Below are 15,361 nucleotides of genomic sequence, written 5' to 3'. Positions count from 1 at the left end.
ATGTGCAACATATGCAGAAAGAATCATGACATCTGTGTCCTCTGCATCAATGACGACTGTCTCCATTTTTCCTGCTTTTCGGATTTGGGAATAGATTAAGAACAGCATTGTGTCCGCCTCAATGTGACGACATTCAAATTCTCCCATCCTTTCTCCGGAGGAGATGTTCCAACAATTTTGCCTGATGGAGTACACAAAGTCAATTTCTCTATGATTCTTTACAAGCTTGGTGAAGTTATCCTTTAGAAACTTTTGCAGTTTGTTTCCCTGATTGCTGAACAGCACCTGGAAGTTATTTATGGCAGGAAACCTATCTGATGTTTTCATGTACACATTTCTGGACCCATCTCGATATGCTGTCGTGGATTTACGACGCTCATGCTCACTGTCTGATGGAATTTTCCACACCATAGGCATCATTTACAAAACAAATCTGGAATGATCTTTTGAAAGATGTTGGCAAAACACTTCCAGTGACACAAGAGGTGCTTCAGCAAATGGCCACATTCACTATTAGACACATCTATAATGACACAATCAGTAAAACGTTAGGTGAAGCCAGAGCACGGAAGTGGGGTCAGATGAAAAACAAGTCCACGTCCCACATCCCACCAGATCCAGATTCTCACAATGTGCATGTGACGCGAGTTAACCACCAAGTTTACATTCAACTAAACTATGACAAGCCGGATGCACCCCCAAATCCCACCAACCATGGATGGACAATTAAAGACGGTAGATGTGTGTCAGTGAGGTATACCCATGATGCACTCCCAAGAAGTTTACATGACTTGGTTGAACAAGAACAGACATTGTTGCACGATGATGAGGCTGAAAGTAATGATGAAGTTTGTGACTGGAGCCAGCGACTCAGATCGTGACTGAAGGATTACATGTATGTGTTTCAATGGAGATTTCATTTCATTTAATTTACAACTGTAAAAACATTGCCACAGTCAAAATATAAGAGATGTTAATATTATTTTATTATGACTGTCTTCGATAAAAGACTGTTTGGACAGTACATCAAACTTTGGTCAATGCAAATTACAAGAATACTTACCGGGAAAGCGTCAATTGGCGGGAATTCAGATAATTCATGTTTTATTTCATTTTTTCCATTGAAACACTGTTGCTCGACAGCCACAATGAAGGAATGTTGATATCCTTTCATCATATTACTGTTCTAGATAAAGTACAGGAGGGACATACAAAAGAATGGTATAACCTTCCTGAACAGTGTAAAAGTTGAGAAATTGATATTATGTACACATCATGTTCTGAAAATAGACAATGATTGTGTCCTTCTCTTCTTGTCTCAATTTGTTGTGTACTCCCACATATAAACAAACATTTACTTGCATGAACAGATTCACTGCCAATAATATTATGAGAAGAAAATTGATTTTTTTTTACTATTTTCCAGATGTTACACGACGACAATCTTGGATTTGGCCCCCGAAAAGTTATATTTCATATTTTGTGACTTAACCCTTAAATATAACAATCTGGAATGGTAATATGACATCCTTGACCTTCAAAACATATTTTGACCCAAAAATCATAAAAATAAGACATGTGGAACCAAAGATATGCAATTTTTGATATACTGGAAGTAGCATGGCGGCCATTTTGAATTTTCGCATCTGGCCGAGTTCGCCCACATTTTCACGAGGCTCACCCCAGCTCATTTTAATCAGCACCCTCAAATTGACTAAAATCAACCTTCAAACCTTGGTCCCGGAAAAACGGTCACAGGACCCTATTGTGGGAACTCTACGATGATGTGAGGACTGCTATGATGAGGATGAAAAGTGGAAAGGCGGTTGGCCCAGATGATATACCAGTGGAGGCATGGAAGTGCTTAGGAGAGATGGCAGTGGGGTTGTTAACCAGATTGTTAAATAAAATCTTGGAAAGTGAGAGGATGCCAGAGGAGTGGAGATTAAGTGTACTGGTTCCGATTTTCAAGAATAAGGGTGATGTGCAGAGCTGTGGAAATTACAGAGGGATAAAGTTGTTAAGCCACACCATGAAGTTGTGGGAAAGAGTAGTGGAAGCAAGGTTGAGAGGAGAGGTGACGATCTGGGAGCAGCAATATGGGTTTATGCCAGGAAAGAGCACCACTGATGTGATGTTTGCTTTGAGAATGTTGATGGAGAAGTATAGGGAAGGCCAGAAGGAGTTACATTGTGTGTTTGTGGATTTAGAGAAAGCTTATGATAGGGTGCCAAGAGAGGAGTTGTGGCATTGTATGAGGAAGTCAGGAGTGGTGGAGAAGTATGTGAGGATTGTGCAGGATATGTATGAGGACAGTGTGACAGCGGTGAGGTGTGCGGTAGGAATGACGGACCGGTTTAAGGTAAAAGTGGGATTGCACCAAGGATCGACTCTGAGCCCTTTCCTGTTTGCAATGGTGATGGACAGGTTGACGGACGAGATCAGACTGGAGTCTCCATGGACTATGATGTTCACGGATGACATGATCTGTAGGGAGAGTGGGGAGCAGGCTGAGGCGAGCCTCGAGAAGTGGAGGTATGCACTGGAGAGAACGGGAATGATAGTCAGTTGGAGTAAGACGGAGTACATGTGCGTAAATGAGAGGGAGGGTGGTGGTATGGTGCGGTTGCAAGGAGTTGAGGTGGGGAAAGTGGATGGGTTTAAATACTTGGGATCAACTGTCCAAAGTAACGGGGAGTGTGGGAGAGAAGTGAAAAAGAGAGTGCAGGCAGGATGGAGTGGGTGGAGAAGAGTTGCAGGAGTGATTTGTGACAGAAGGGTCGCTGCAAGAGTTAAGGGGAAAGTATATAAGACGGTAGTGAGACCAGCTATGTTGTATGGTTTGGAGGCGGTGGCACTAACAAAAAGACAGGAAGCGGAGCTGGAGGTGGCAGAGTTAAAGACGCTACGATTCTTGTTGGGAGTGACGAGGATGGACAGGATAAGGAATGAGTATATTAGAGGGACAGCGCAGGTAGGACGGTTTGGAGACAAAGTGAGAGAGGCGAGATTGAGATGGTTTGGACATGTGCACAGGAGGGAAGCGGAGTATATCTGGAGAAGGATGCTGAAGATGGAGCCGCCAGGCAGGAGAAGAGGAAGGCCAAAGAAGAGGTTCATGGATGCGGTGAGGGCGGACATGCGGGTGGTTGAGTGTCAATGGAAGATGTGGAGGATAGAGTGAAATGGAGACGGTTGATCTGCTGTGACGACCCCTTACGGTAGCAGCCGAAAGAAGAAGAAGAAGAAGAAGAAGAAAGGGAAGTTTTGATTTGAGACAAAACGAGGAATGCGCTTTAAACTTGGACTGAAACAATCACCATTAGGGGGCACGAAGGTAGCAGGGCAGAGGAGGGGTTGCTGTGCATCAGTTTTCCTTTGAGTTCAACATTGCTCTTCTGAGCTGAGAATAAAGTCATCATTTACACAGCCTGTAAACCTTCCCCCCCCCACCCTCCTTTCAAGGACCAAACCCAAAAACACACAACTATTTACCTTGTTCGCAACATCCAGGGCATCAAAGTCAGGAGTCAAGCGTACATAGGCCTTCTTCTCACCGTCGGGCCTGAAAATACAACAAAAAAGTCAGACATCTTGTCCACCCCATGCTCCTGCTGTTGCAGAGGATAAACAAAATAAAAACCAATTACTGCACCGTAATCCCAAGAACACACTGTACTGGTAAGTACTTACAAAGCTATTTTATTCGAAGTTATAACCTTCATTCATAAGCAATTTACTGATTTCCTAACTGGCCGGATCATCGGTTGGGCACCGTTTCTCATCGAGGTTTCGATCCTTTCAGCCCAGAACCTCTCCAAACGGCAGATCCACAACCAGTCGCGGGTCCACATTAGTAGATTACTCAACATCAATGGACCCACAACCTCAAAGTTGTGTCCAGACAGTCAGTCAACACAGCTCAATGTAATATCCTTATTTAAACTTATTTAATTATCACTTTTATTTAAAGTATTACGACAACAGAATAACTTTAATTATACACCACTTTATTTGATAATATATTAAGTGATAAACACTTTCCCTTGTGGACATGTCCATTACACCGCACCTCCATCTAACCATCAATGCAAACTGTCATCAACAACCCATTTTTAACCTCTGCCATCTTCGAAGATGGATGGAGGGTACTGTTTTCACCCCTTTCTGTTTGTGTTTGTTTGTGAACAGTATTACGGAAAAACTCAGACAGATTTCGACGAAACTTGGTGGGGGGGTTAGGTATGGTTCAAGGATCATGCCATTAAATTTTGGACTTGGTCCCCCCCCCCCCAAAAAAATTGTTCGAGAAAATTTTTTTTTGGCATTTCTACATGTTTTAAGTGATTTCCAACCCCCCCCCCCAAATTTTTTTTACCCCACCCCCCCCCAAAAATAAGAAATTTTTATATTTTTTTGCATTTCTACATGTTTTAAGTGATTTCCAACCCCCCCCAAAAAAAAAGGCAATTTTTTTTTTTGCATTTCTACATGTTTTAAGTGATTTCCAACCCCCTCCCCAAAAAATTGTTACCCCCCACCCAAAAAAATTGTTAGAGAAAAATTTTTTTTTTTTTTGCATTTCTACATATTTTAAGTGATTTCAAACCCCCCCCCAAAAAAAATTGTTTGAGGAAATTTTTTTTTTTTTTTGCATTTTTACATGTTTTAAGTGATTTCCACCCTCCCCAAACTAAAGTTACCCCCCCCCCCAAAAATAGAGAATTTTTTTGCATTTCTACATGTTTTAAGTGATTTCCAGCCTCCCCCCAAATAAAGTTACCCCCCCCCCCAAAAAGATTTTTTTTTTTTGCATTTTTACATGTTTTAAGTGATTTCCACCCCCCAAATAAAGTTAACCCCCCAAAAATAGAGAATTTTTTTTGCATTTCTACATGTTTTAAGTGATTTCCAGCCCCCCCAAAAAATTGTTACCCCCCACCCAAAAAGAAATTGTTAGAGAAAATTTTCTTTTTTTGCATTTATACACATTTTAAGTGATTTCCACCCCCCCCCAAAAAAATTGAGAAAAATTTTTTTTTTTGCATTTTTACGTTTTAAGTGATTTCCAACCCCCCAAAAAGGAATTTTTTTGCATTTCTACATGTTTTAAGTGATTTCCAACCCCCCAAAAAAAAAATGTTGCAACTTTTTTTCAACAAAATTTCGAATTTTTTTTTTTTGCATTTTTACATGTTTTAAGTGATTTCCAACCCCCCCTCCCCAAAAAAAAAATTTTGCAACTTTTTTTCAACAAAATTTCGAATTTTTTTTTGCATTTTTACATGTTTTAAGTGATTTCCAACCCCCCCCCCCAAAAAAAAAATGTTGGAGAAAAGAACTTTTACTCTGTCAGCACTGTTGACATATTTAACTAGAACGGGCACTCATAGAGCGCATACCTTCGCCGCCACTACTTTTTTTTGTTCTTGGCATGAGTGTGGGGAACTGGTTTCATATGAATGGTCTTATGACACAAACCACATATCTATAATGTCATGACCCCCCCCCCGACTTTCGGGGGCTACGGACTAAACAACAATCAACTCACGTCGTTTTGGCGAGTCTTCACTCGCAAGCTCGGTGAATACAACGTTTCAACGAGAAGGTAATCTCGTTTGATGCTGGTTTCATGCAAATCGAATAAGAATTGACTGAGTTATGCCGAAAACCGCATATTTTTCAAGGGCGTGACCCCCCCCCCCCCCGACATGTGTTATGACGTCATTGTGTCACAAGATTGGGCATTAAATTATGAACATTTTGGTGCTGGGTTCATGTAAAGCGGACAAGAATTGACCGGGTTATGACAAAAACCGCATATTTTTCAAGGTCGTGACCCCCCCCCTGACCTTTGACCCCTAACCGGTAACAAGAGTATGGGCGTCATTGTGTCATATTGCATATCACAAGGTGAGGCGTTGAATTCTGAACATTTTGGCGTTAGTTGCATGCAAATTGAATAAAAATTGACCGTGTTATCGTAAAAAGACGATTTTGACCTTTTCTTGACCTTGACCTTTGACCCGAACGATCCCAAAATCTAATCGAATGCTTCCTGGCTAATAACCAATCATCCCACCAAATTTCATGCAATTCGGTTTAATACTTTTTGAGTTATACGAATCACAAGATTACAAATAAATACATAAATACACGCCGACCAAAACATAACCTTTCACAGAATGCGAAGGTAATGAATAAGATACAAGGTTCACTTGAGTGACCCAGCAGTATTGGCGGCGGAGGTTTTGCACTCTCCCGAGTGCTCCCCCTCTAGTTTCATGCTGCAATGCATATCCTTGCAACCACCAAGAAATTATATTAATGCTTATTTATAATGTATTTCATAACATTTATTTATTTATACACCTATTTATTTTTTTAAATCTCAATACCTCCTTGAATACATTTATAAATATATAAAGAAAGTCTTCAAACTGCGTCACGTCCCGGGTTAACTTGCATGGCATGAAGTTCAACCAATCGGGTTGTTGTAAAAAGCCCAATAAAAACACACGTACGGGGATGGTAAGAGGACAAGAAGGAATCTACAATGACCTGATGAGGGTGTTTACTTTCATGACTCCGATGTTGTAGAGCTTTTTCACAGCCAGCTTGATCTGGTGCTTGTTAGAATGAACATCCACAATAAAAACCAGAGTGTTGTTGTCTTCAATTTTTTTCATCGCTGCCTCTGTCGTCAGGGGATATTTCACAATGGCATAATGGTCCAATCTGGAAAAGGGGATGGAAGAGGACGGAAATGAGACTGGAAGGAACAATAGCCAAGCTCAGTACAGTTTGTGGCTGCAGTTCTACCCAGAAGGTACATCGGACGTCAAAACTGAAAAGCTTCACAAAAACAAGTAAATTCTGGAGAAAAAATAAGGAAGAATAAGACTTTCAAAGAAAAAAAAAATACAGCAAGAGTGAACCACCACACCCGTACCCAATAGTGAGCAAATTAACGCACAAAACACATGCAAGCACAGTTGCACACGGACAAACCCGCCACCATTAACCATCCCAATCTTTATCTATCTCGGCCCTGGCTTCATGAAAATGGGGGTACATCTTCTTGGGTGGGTGGGGGATCAATTGGGTGTATACATGCTATGCGAGTGTTCGAGAGAACTGTTGCTATCTCTACGACGACAACAACCGACCCCCCACCCCCCCACCCCCACTCCCACTCCATTTTAACCTCCGTTGCCAACACCTCCCCAATCTCACTTGTTTCTTCGTGGAGCACTACGTCGTGGATACTTTGGCTGCCTCCGGAGTTGCAGTGTCTTTGGCCGGTGAAAGCTCGGTGAAGTTCGCACTTTCTTCTTGCGGCTGCCATGAACCCCCTTCAGCAAAGCTTTCTTCGCCTTCAGTGCCTTCGACTTTGCTTCAGTCTTGGCTGGAACAGCTACAGGTAACATAAAGTAATAAAAACAATTTGTGAAACAGCCACACAAGGACGAAAACACTTGCTCGCTCAGATGCTTGATAACAAAAAGCATGTTTGATACAATTCACGACAATCGTTCCTCACTCTCAACCCATAATCCCCAATAAAGGGATGTGTCAGATCATCAAACACGAAAATTAGCTGTTTAGGCTGTGCAGACACAAACGGACACGCACAGACGCACAGGTACACGCACAGACGCACGTAGAGACGGACAAACGCACGTGCAGGCGTACGTACGCACGTACAGACGTACAAACGCACGTGCAGGCGTACGTACGCACGTACAGACGCACAAACGCACGTACAGACGTACAAACGCACGGCTACACTTCTACTCATCTCTAAATAATTGGTTCATTACAAATCAACAATAAACACGGAATTTAAAAATACTGGATGTTAATGTTAAAAACAATTTAAATCACACTTGGATCCATCGAAGGTATCGAGTGAGAGACTAAACACACCGATGTGTCCTCGTTTCCCTCCAACAGGCCGAGACACACGTGGTACATCCAAAGTACCAAAGTTAAAAAAAAAATATCCAAATCCAGGAAAACGGAGTCAACGAGAAAGGAAATTAAATAATAACAAGACACGTAACCTGGACTAGTTCAAGAATTACCGATTAAACTAGAACTCGTCTCATCATCAAGGCCCAATTTCCCATCCCAACCCCCAACCTCATTTAAACTGTTCGTGAAGGCAAGAAAAGCCACGAGAGAGAGAGCACACGATAACAATGGGGCACAGTTACACGTATTTGCAATCAACGCTCGATGGGTTTAATTTGGAACCGCGTGTCCTACCTTCCTTCCTCGCTTTGGGAGCCATGTTGGAGAGAAGAGAAAGTCTCGCGAGAATAGGAAATCACCAAAACGTGAATTATCGCGAGAATGGGAAATATCACGAGAATGGGAAATATTGCGAAAGTACATTCTTCTTCTTCATGAGTTTGTTGGTGTCATCAGAGCCGTCGAGGCTCTATGAACGCCACCTGCCCAAACTCATGGGTTCCAGCCAAATACAGAAAATAAAATAAAAAATGCTCGGGACTTTATACTGTTCGCCCCGTTTCCTTGATTAATTTTAAGACCAATTTGCAGAGTCGAGGGTGCTTCTGGCTCAGTTGACAAAGTGTATCCGGTACGCCCGACCGGGGGATCCCCAACCTTCGGACGGTGTAAAAGATACGATCTGGGTTCTCCATACCGAGGGCATCGAGTCAAAATGTGTTCCACGTTTCGCGAGAATACCACACAACATAAAAATATTTTAAGCATGCAACACGTTCTTTTGGCGCATACCTTTATTTGGGCGGTGTATATGAAATGAGAGCGAGAGATGAACCTTCAGAGTTTAGGCTTTATTCCATTTGATTGGAGCCGCTTCTGTGGGCACACCGGGGAATACAGGTTGAGCTAGGAGTACATAAGCAGTAACGTATACATGTGCGATTAATCATCGCAGACTAAATCCGCGTAAGCACGGAGTTCGATATAATCTCCATTCTCACCAGTCAATGAGCACCTTCAGTTAACGAGCATCAAGTGAACAGCCGATGTAAATGGCAATGCCCCGGGGACAACCACTCGTGCCGCGGAGACCTCCCCTTATACGCGAGACGCACAACATGTGATCCCGCGTCATGTCCCTCGATTCACGTTAATTCACCACATTCTCCTCACCTTTAAAATGTAACTAGGGGCCCATCTTACACACCATGATTGCTTTAGCACTATAGGAGTATACATTTCAAGCAACGCGGACTAATTGATCTACAGAAGCATACATGCCAAGCAGTGATTATTTTGAGTTGTAGGAGCATGGAAATGAGCATCGATATATGATATAATGGGCATATAGGAGCATGAGCAGCGAGAATGCCGATAATCCCCTTTACAGATTGAGTCGTCGAGGGGGCCTTATTCGTCGACCTCTCCGGGAGTAAACGGCAGTTTCACTTGAGGGAGACTCCCGATCCTCTTGGTGAGCCTCGACTTGTGCCGGGGATGACTCCTCGATCGCTCTCGGGTGGAACGCGGCAGCCCCGTCGCCTGGCGGAGTTCCTGGGGGGGAAATGTCAGAAGGAGAAGTGCCAGAAGGTGGTGTACCTGCGGGAGGAGTACCTGAGGGAGCCAGATGGCGAACCGACACAGTGGTCTCCCTGCCATCCGGGAGCCTGACATGAGCATACTCTGGATTAGTGTCAATGAGTTCGACCCCCTCCACCAGCGGTTCATACTTGCTTTGTCGTACCGGGCGTTTCATGAACACTGTACCGGGGTGGGTCAGCCAGTTGGGCACCGTTTGACCGTCAACATAACGTCGTTGGTGAGTAAACATACGTTCGTGAGGAGTGGCATTTGTGGACGTGCAGAGCAAAGAGCGTATGGAATTCAGAGCGTCGAGAAGGGTAACCTCCCACCGCTCGGGGCCCAGTCCTCTCGATTTCAGCGCCAGAGTTACGGCTTTCCAAATAACTCCATTATACCGTTCCACCTGCCCGTTTCCCTGTGGGTTGTAACCCATCGTTCGACTAGTTGCTATGCCGTGCTCTAATAGGAATTGCTTTAGCCCGGCCGACATGAAACACGGCCCTCTGTCTGAATGTATGTACGAAGGTCTCCCAAACATAGCGAAGAGGTCAGAGAGACATCTCACGACAGTGCCCGAGGTCATATCCGAGCACGGAAATGCGAAAGGGAACCTTGAATATTCATCAACAACGGTGAATATGTATCTGTTGTCTGTCTCGGTCGGCAGGGGCCCTTTGAAGTCGATGTTTAGTCTCTCGAAGGGGGAAGTGGCCTTGATCAGTCTGCCAGATGCCGCGCCATAGAATCTGGGTTTTAGTTCAGCACAAACAGGGCATGAAGCATTCATTTGTTTAATATCTTCAACAGAATAGGGAAGATTATGTCTGCGTACGAAATGTGCCATCCTGGTTACCCCTGGGTGGCACAGAGACACATGGAGGTCTTGCAAAGCCTGACTGATTGTTGCCGAACTGTAGACCCGGGAGAATGTATCTGCAGCAGGGTTTTCTTTCCCGGGCCGGTAAACAATGTCGTAACTGTAGCAAGCTAGGTCTATCCGCCATCTCATAATTTTTTCATTCTTAATTTTCCCGTTATTTTTCCCATCAAACATGAATGCCACGGATCGTTGGTCCGTAACGAGCGTGAAGTGGTTTCCCAGTAAATAATGTCTCCATTTCCGCAGCGCTTCGACGATGGCGTACGCTTCTTTCTCTATCGCTGAGTGTCTCTGTTCGCTTCTAGAGAGAGTTCTCGAGAAGAACGCGACCGGCCGCCCAGACTGATTAAGTGTAGCAGCTATGGCGTGATTTGAAGCGTCGGTCTCCACCACAAAGGGCACCGAGCTGTCGATCGATAAAACCACGGACTTACTGATATCATCCTTGAGGTTGTGGAAAGCTCTTACAACAGCGGCATCTGGTGGAAAGTTTTTGCAATGCACTAGGGGATGTATTTTCTCGGAGTATTGCGAAATCCATCTCGCATAGTAAGCGAACATCCCGATCACCCGGCGCATTGTTTGCAAGTCCTGAGGTGGTGGAAGCTCACGGAGCGGGCGCAATCGCTCAGGATCAGGCTTAATTGTGCCGTCGGCTATCGTGTAGCCGAGTAGGTCAATTGACCTTGCCGAGAATACGCATTTCTCGTAGTTGAGAGTCAGATTATATTTTCTAGCAATGCTCAAGAATCTGTCCAGATTCCTATCATGTTCCCCCTGATCCCTACCGCACACTGTGACATTATCCACGTAAACAAAAGTGTCTTTGAGGTTTTCATCTGAGATGATGTCGTCCATAACCCGTTGGAAGCAAGCTACCCCATTCGTGACACCGAAAGGTATTCTCCTGAATTGGTAGAGGCGCCTCCCTGCCTGGAATGCAGTGTAAGGTTTGTCTTCCTCTCGGATGGGAATTTGATGATAGGCGCTTCGCAAGTCGATGGTACTGAATACCTTATAATGGCCACGCGTTCGACCATCTCATCTATGCGCGGCAGGGGGTAGGCGTCGAGTTGGGTGAAGCGATTGACCGTTTGGGAATAATCGACAACCATTCGTTTCTTATGGTTCTGACTGCTGGTTACTAACACCTGTGCGCGCCATGGCGAATCGCTCGGTTCTATAATCCCCTCTTCCAGTAATCGCTTGGTTTCCGAAGTGATGAAATTCATGTCAGCAGTGGTATATCGCCGCGATTTGATCGCTATCGGTTTGCAGACTGGCGACAAGTTAGCGAACAGCTGGGGGGATGTCACCTCCGCGGTGGTCAACGCATTTAAAATTAGACGAGGCTTGCTTCCTCCAAAGGGTATTTCGACGCTCGTGTGCTGCTTGAGGACATTATGACCCAGAATTACGTCTGCGCACAAATCACGAAGCACCAGTACCCTTACATCCCGATGCGTGTACCCTTTTACGTCCAATTCAACATTGCAGTACCCTCGTACGCGGGATTGTAGTGAGGTGGCGGCCATGCATACCGTATTGTCAGTCGGGTGGATTACCCATTTCCTGCCCTTCACTAGCGAGCTGTTGACGAAACTTTCAGAGCTACCGGTATCAATCAGTGCCTCAGCCATATGCCCGTTAATTCGTACGTTGATGATAGCCTTGGATAGATTCCCCGGGGAGGCTGCAGTTAATTTATTCTGCGAGTAGAGAGCCGCAGAAGTGGGTTTATTTCTCCTTAGAGTAGATTTACATACCCTGGCATAATGCCCTTTCTTGTCGCAATTCATGCATGTGGCATCTCTGGCGGGACATTTTTGACGAGGATGCCTTTTGTACCCACAAAAGAAGCATTTACCAACCGGAGCAGTTGCTGAGGAGTTTGACGTGGCCTGTGTATCCGGCTCCTCGGGTGTTTCTCCATCCCCTATGTCTGGCTGTGTCTGTGCCAGTGGGGTTCCTTGAGTTCCCACCGTAGCAGCGTTCATTAGCAGCATCGGTGTCCCAAATGACTCAGATTGCTGCTGAGCCGTATCCATCGCTCGTGCCTGATCGACTACCTTGTCAAGAGTGGGTTGCGCTTTCTCTAGTAAGCGTTGCCGTATGTGGGCTGATCTGAGTCCTTGGATGAATGCCTCCCGTGTGGCTTCCTTTCGGTGTTCCTCGGCACTTACGGCCCGGAAGCTGCCGTCTTTTCCCAGCTGATTCAGAGCTTGCAGGAACTGATCGATTGTCTCCCCGGCTGCTTGCTTGCGTGTGTTGAGAAGATGTCGTATGTATACCTCGTTCTTGGGCTTCACGTAGAGCGCTTGCAGCACTTCGATCGCTGCTTCGTAAGTGTCGCACTCCGAGAAGAGCCTGTACACGCTGGGCGAGACATGATTCACGAGGGCGGCAAATTTGTCAGCTCCCTCTTCGATGATGGTCAGATAGTGTGAGAAGGAACAGAACCAATGCGACCATTTCATTTCTGCGTCAGTCGCGTTTGGGTCTGCGTCGAACCTCTCTGGTTTGTAGATCTTGTCCATCTTTGGTTGAGAGCCGAGAAAATCAAATGGAATAAATTGAAATGAGAGCGAGAGATGAACCTTCAGAGTTTAGGCTTTATTCCATTTGATTGGAGCCGCTTCTACGGGCACACCGGGGAATACAGGTTCAGCTAGGAGTACATAAGCAGTAACGTATACATGTGCAATTAATCATTGCAGAATAAATTCGCGTAAGCACGGAGTTCGATATAATCTCCATTCTCACCAGTCAATGAGCACCTTCAGTTAACGAGCATCAAGTGAACAGCCGATGTAAATGGCAATGCCCCGGGGACAACCACTCGTGCCGCAGAGACCTCCCCTTATACGCGAGACGCACAACATGTGATCCCGCGTCATGTCCCTCAATTCACCTCAATTCACCACAGTATAGGCAACAGGCGGCTCTGTATATGCAAAAAAAAACATGGTTATGTGCATGAAGTAAAAACATACCTACTACTTATACATGGTGATGCAGGGTCGACTGACACATTTGCATATGCAATAATTGAAACACACGAGGTTTATGTTCAAAGGTTGCAATGTCATTATTTATGGACGTATGGTAGATAACATCAGGAACATGGCCTCCACCAGTTGCAGTGTATTGTCTTAGGAAAATGGTCCCATAACCCCAAAAGTTCCCACCCCACTCCTCGGACAAGAGGGCAGTCTGAAATGTGTCAGTCGGCTCTGCACCACCCTGTAATTCAAAACACCTCACTGCACTGGAAAACGTGCGGACACGAACACTGCACTGGAAAACGTGCGGACACGAACACTGCACTGTAAATTGTGGGAGGCGGTGCCACCTGATACACATTAACATAGAGAATTTGCGTCTGTCCCCGCCCCAAGACATCCGGCAAAGATAAAAACACTGCGACACACTAATTGTGGTCATGCTGATCCTTTGGAGCAAGTCTGGATGTAATCGACCCACAACTGTGGGAGTAGCGTGACAAACACACAAACAAGAAGACGACGTCGTGCACAGCACGATACTTGCAAAATCCACAACACAAATTTGACCTCAAAAAAAATTGGTGGTTGAATTCAATGACCAAATATGTATCTCCTCGTCAAATTTCAAGTCAATCGGATGAAAATTGAGGATTTTAGAAAACATGCCTAAGTCATTGACCTTTGGCCTATGTTGACCATTTGGTCTTTCAACCTGAAGTCACATTTTACATTATGCAGAATTTCCATAGGTCCCAGATAGTCCAGTTGGGTCTTTTGAGTCTTCTAGGTATTTTGAGTTTTCTCGGTATTTTGGGTTCTCCAGCTATTTGGGTCCTCGTGGTCTTTTGTGTCCTCAGGTCATTTGGATCCCCTGGGTCTTTTCGGTACTCGTGATCTTTTGTGTCCTCGGGTCATTTGGATCCCCTGGGTCTTTTCGGTCCTCGTGTTCTTTTGTGTCCTCAGGTCATTTGGATCCCCTGGGTCTTTTCGGTCCTCATGATTTTTTGTGTCCTCGGGTCATTTGGATCCTCTGGGTCTTTTAGGTCCACTGGGTCCATTGGGTATGTTAGGCCTTTGGGGTCCTCAGGGTCTTTTCGGTACTCAGGGCCTTTTGGGTGTTTTGGTTCTGGGTCTTTGGGATATTTTTTGTCTTTTGGGTCTTCAGTGTCTTTGGAGCATTTTGGGTCTTCAAGGTCTTGGGTCTTTTAGGTCTTTTCAGTCTTTGGGGCCTTTTGGTAATTTAAGGGTCTTCAGGGTCATTAAAGGTTTTTTTCCGGTATTTTGGGTCTTTTTAGTGCTTGGGATATTTTGGGGTTTCGGGGTCTTTTCAGTCTTTGGGGTCTTCTTTGGGGTCTTTTTTATTGTATAATTGTCGAGGCTCATATGAGAGCGAACACACAACACACACAGCCTGGAGAAATATCACAAACAAAAACCTTAACTTAACATAGCATATTACAAGTATATATAAAATATATATATATATATATATATATATATATATATATATATATATATATATATATATATATATATATATATATATATATATATATATATATATATATATATATATATACATATATATATATATATATATATATACATATATATATATACATATATGTATACATATATATATATATATATATATATATCTTCTTCTTCTTCTTCTTTCGGCTGCTCCCGTTAGGGGTCGCCACAGCGGATCATCCGTATGATCCGCATAGTGATTTGGCACATGTTTTACGCCGGATGCCCTTCCTGACGCAACCCAGGTCGCCTCTTACGACACAGGGATATGGTACACCTATTTTAACCGGGGTATACACCGGCCCAGTACACTGGTACTCATTTCGCCGACCTCGGAAGGATGACAGGCTGAGTCAACCCCCTGGTGTATTAATTCAGTGGC

At 44.3% G+C, this 15,361-nt stretch overlaps 2 protein-coding genes across 3 annotated transcripts in view; both read right to left on the bottom strand.

The window, feature by feature from the left end:
• RPL23A (ribosomal protein L23a) overlaps window positions 1-8,441 on the bottom strand; it is a 16,002-nt gene extending 7,561 nt beyond the window's left edge. Inside the window, exons 1-4 of one of the 2 annotated variants that reach the window (XM_085880494.1) lie at window positions 8,272-8,441; window positions 7,237-7,417; window positions 6,562-6,738; window positions 3,496-3,565 (exon numbers count right to left, since the gene is read on the bottom strand). In XM_085880494.1, coding sequence (XP_085736620.1) covers window positions 3,496-3,565; window positions 6,562-6,738; window positions 7,237-7,417; window positions 8,272-8,296 — 453 coding nt within the window. In that variant the 5' untranslated portion in view covers window positions 8,297-8,441. The remainder of the gene's footprint in view (window positions 1-3,495; window positions 3,566-6,561; window positions 6,739-7,236; window positions 7,418-8,271) is intronic. The other variant, XM_085880495.1, reaches the window with a different exon arrangement.
• Window positions 8,442-8,782: 341 nt separating this feature from the next.
• Window positions 8,783-14,875, bottom strand: LOC147025748 (uncharacterized). The gene is made up of 2 exons (XM_085880492.1): window positions 12,313-14,875; window positions 8,783-8,853 (listed from the first exon to the last, which is right to left on the bottom strand). The coding sequence occupies exons 1-2, from the start codon at window positions 12,976-12,978 to the stop codon at window positions 8,815-8,817; spliced, it is 705 nt and encodes a 234-aa protein (XP_085736618.1). The 5' UTR covers window positions 12,979-14,875; the 3' UTR covers window positions 8,783-8,814.
• Between the last annotated feature and the right edge of the window lie 486 nt (window positions 14,876-15,361).

This window comes from Eptatretus burgeri, chromosome 5 (assembly GCF_056783735.1).
Source record: "Eptatretus burgeri isolate ZD-2024b chromosome 5, Ebu_testis_v1, whole genome shotgun sequence".
Taxonomy (NCBI): Eukaryota; Metazoa; Chordata; class Myxini; order Myxiniformes; family Myxinidae; genus Eptatretus; species Eptatretus burgeri.
Note: the sequence above shows the minus strand (reverse complement) of the source record. Positions and strands in the feature narration are given on the sequence as shown.

Coding starts and splice junctions, on each gene's coding strand:
- LOC147025748 (XM_085880492.1), bottom strand. CDS start 12,978: ATGGACAAGATCTACAAACCAGAGAGGTTCGACGCAGACCCAAACGCG. Junction 8,854..12,312: donor ACTCCTCAGCAACTGCTCCG/GTTGGTAAATGC, acceptor GTGTGCCCACAG/AAGCGGCTCCAATCAAATGG.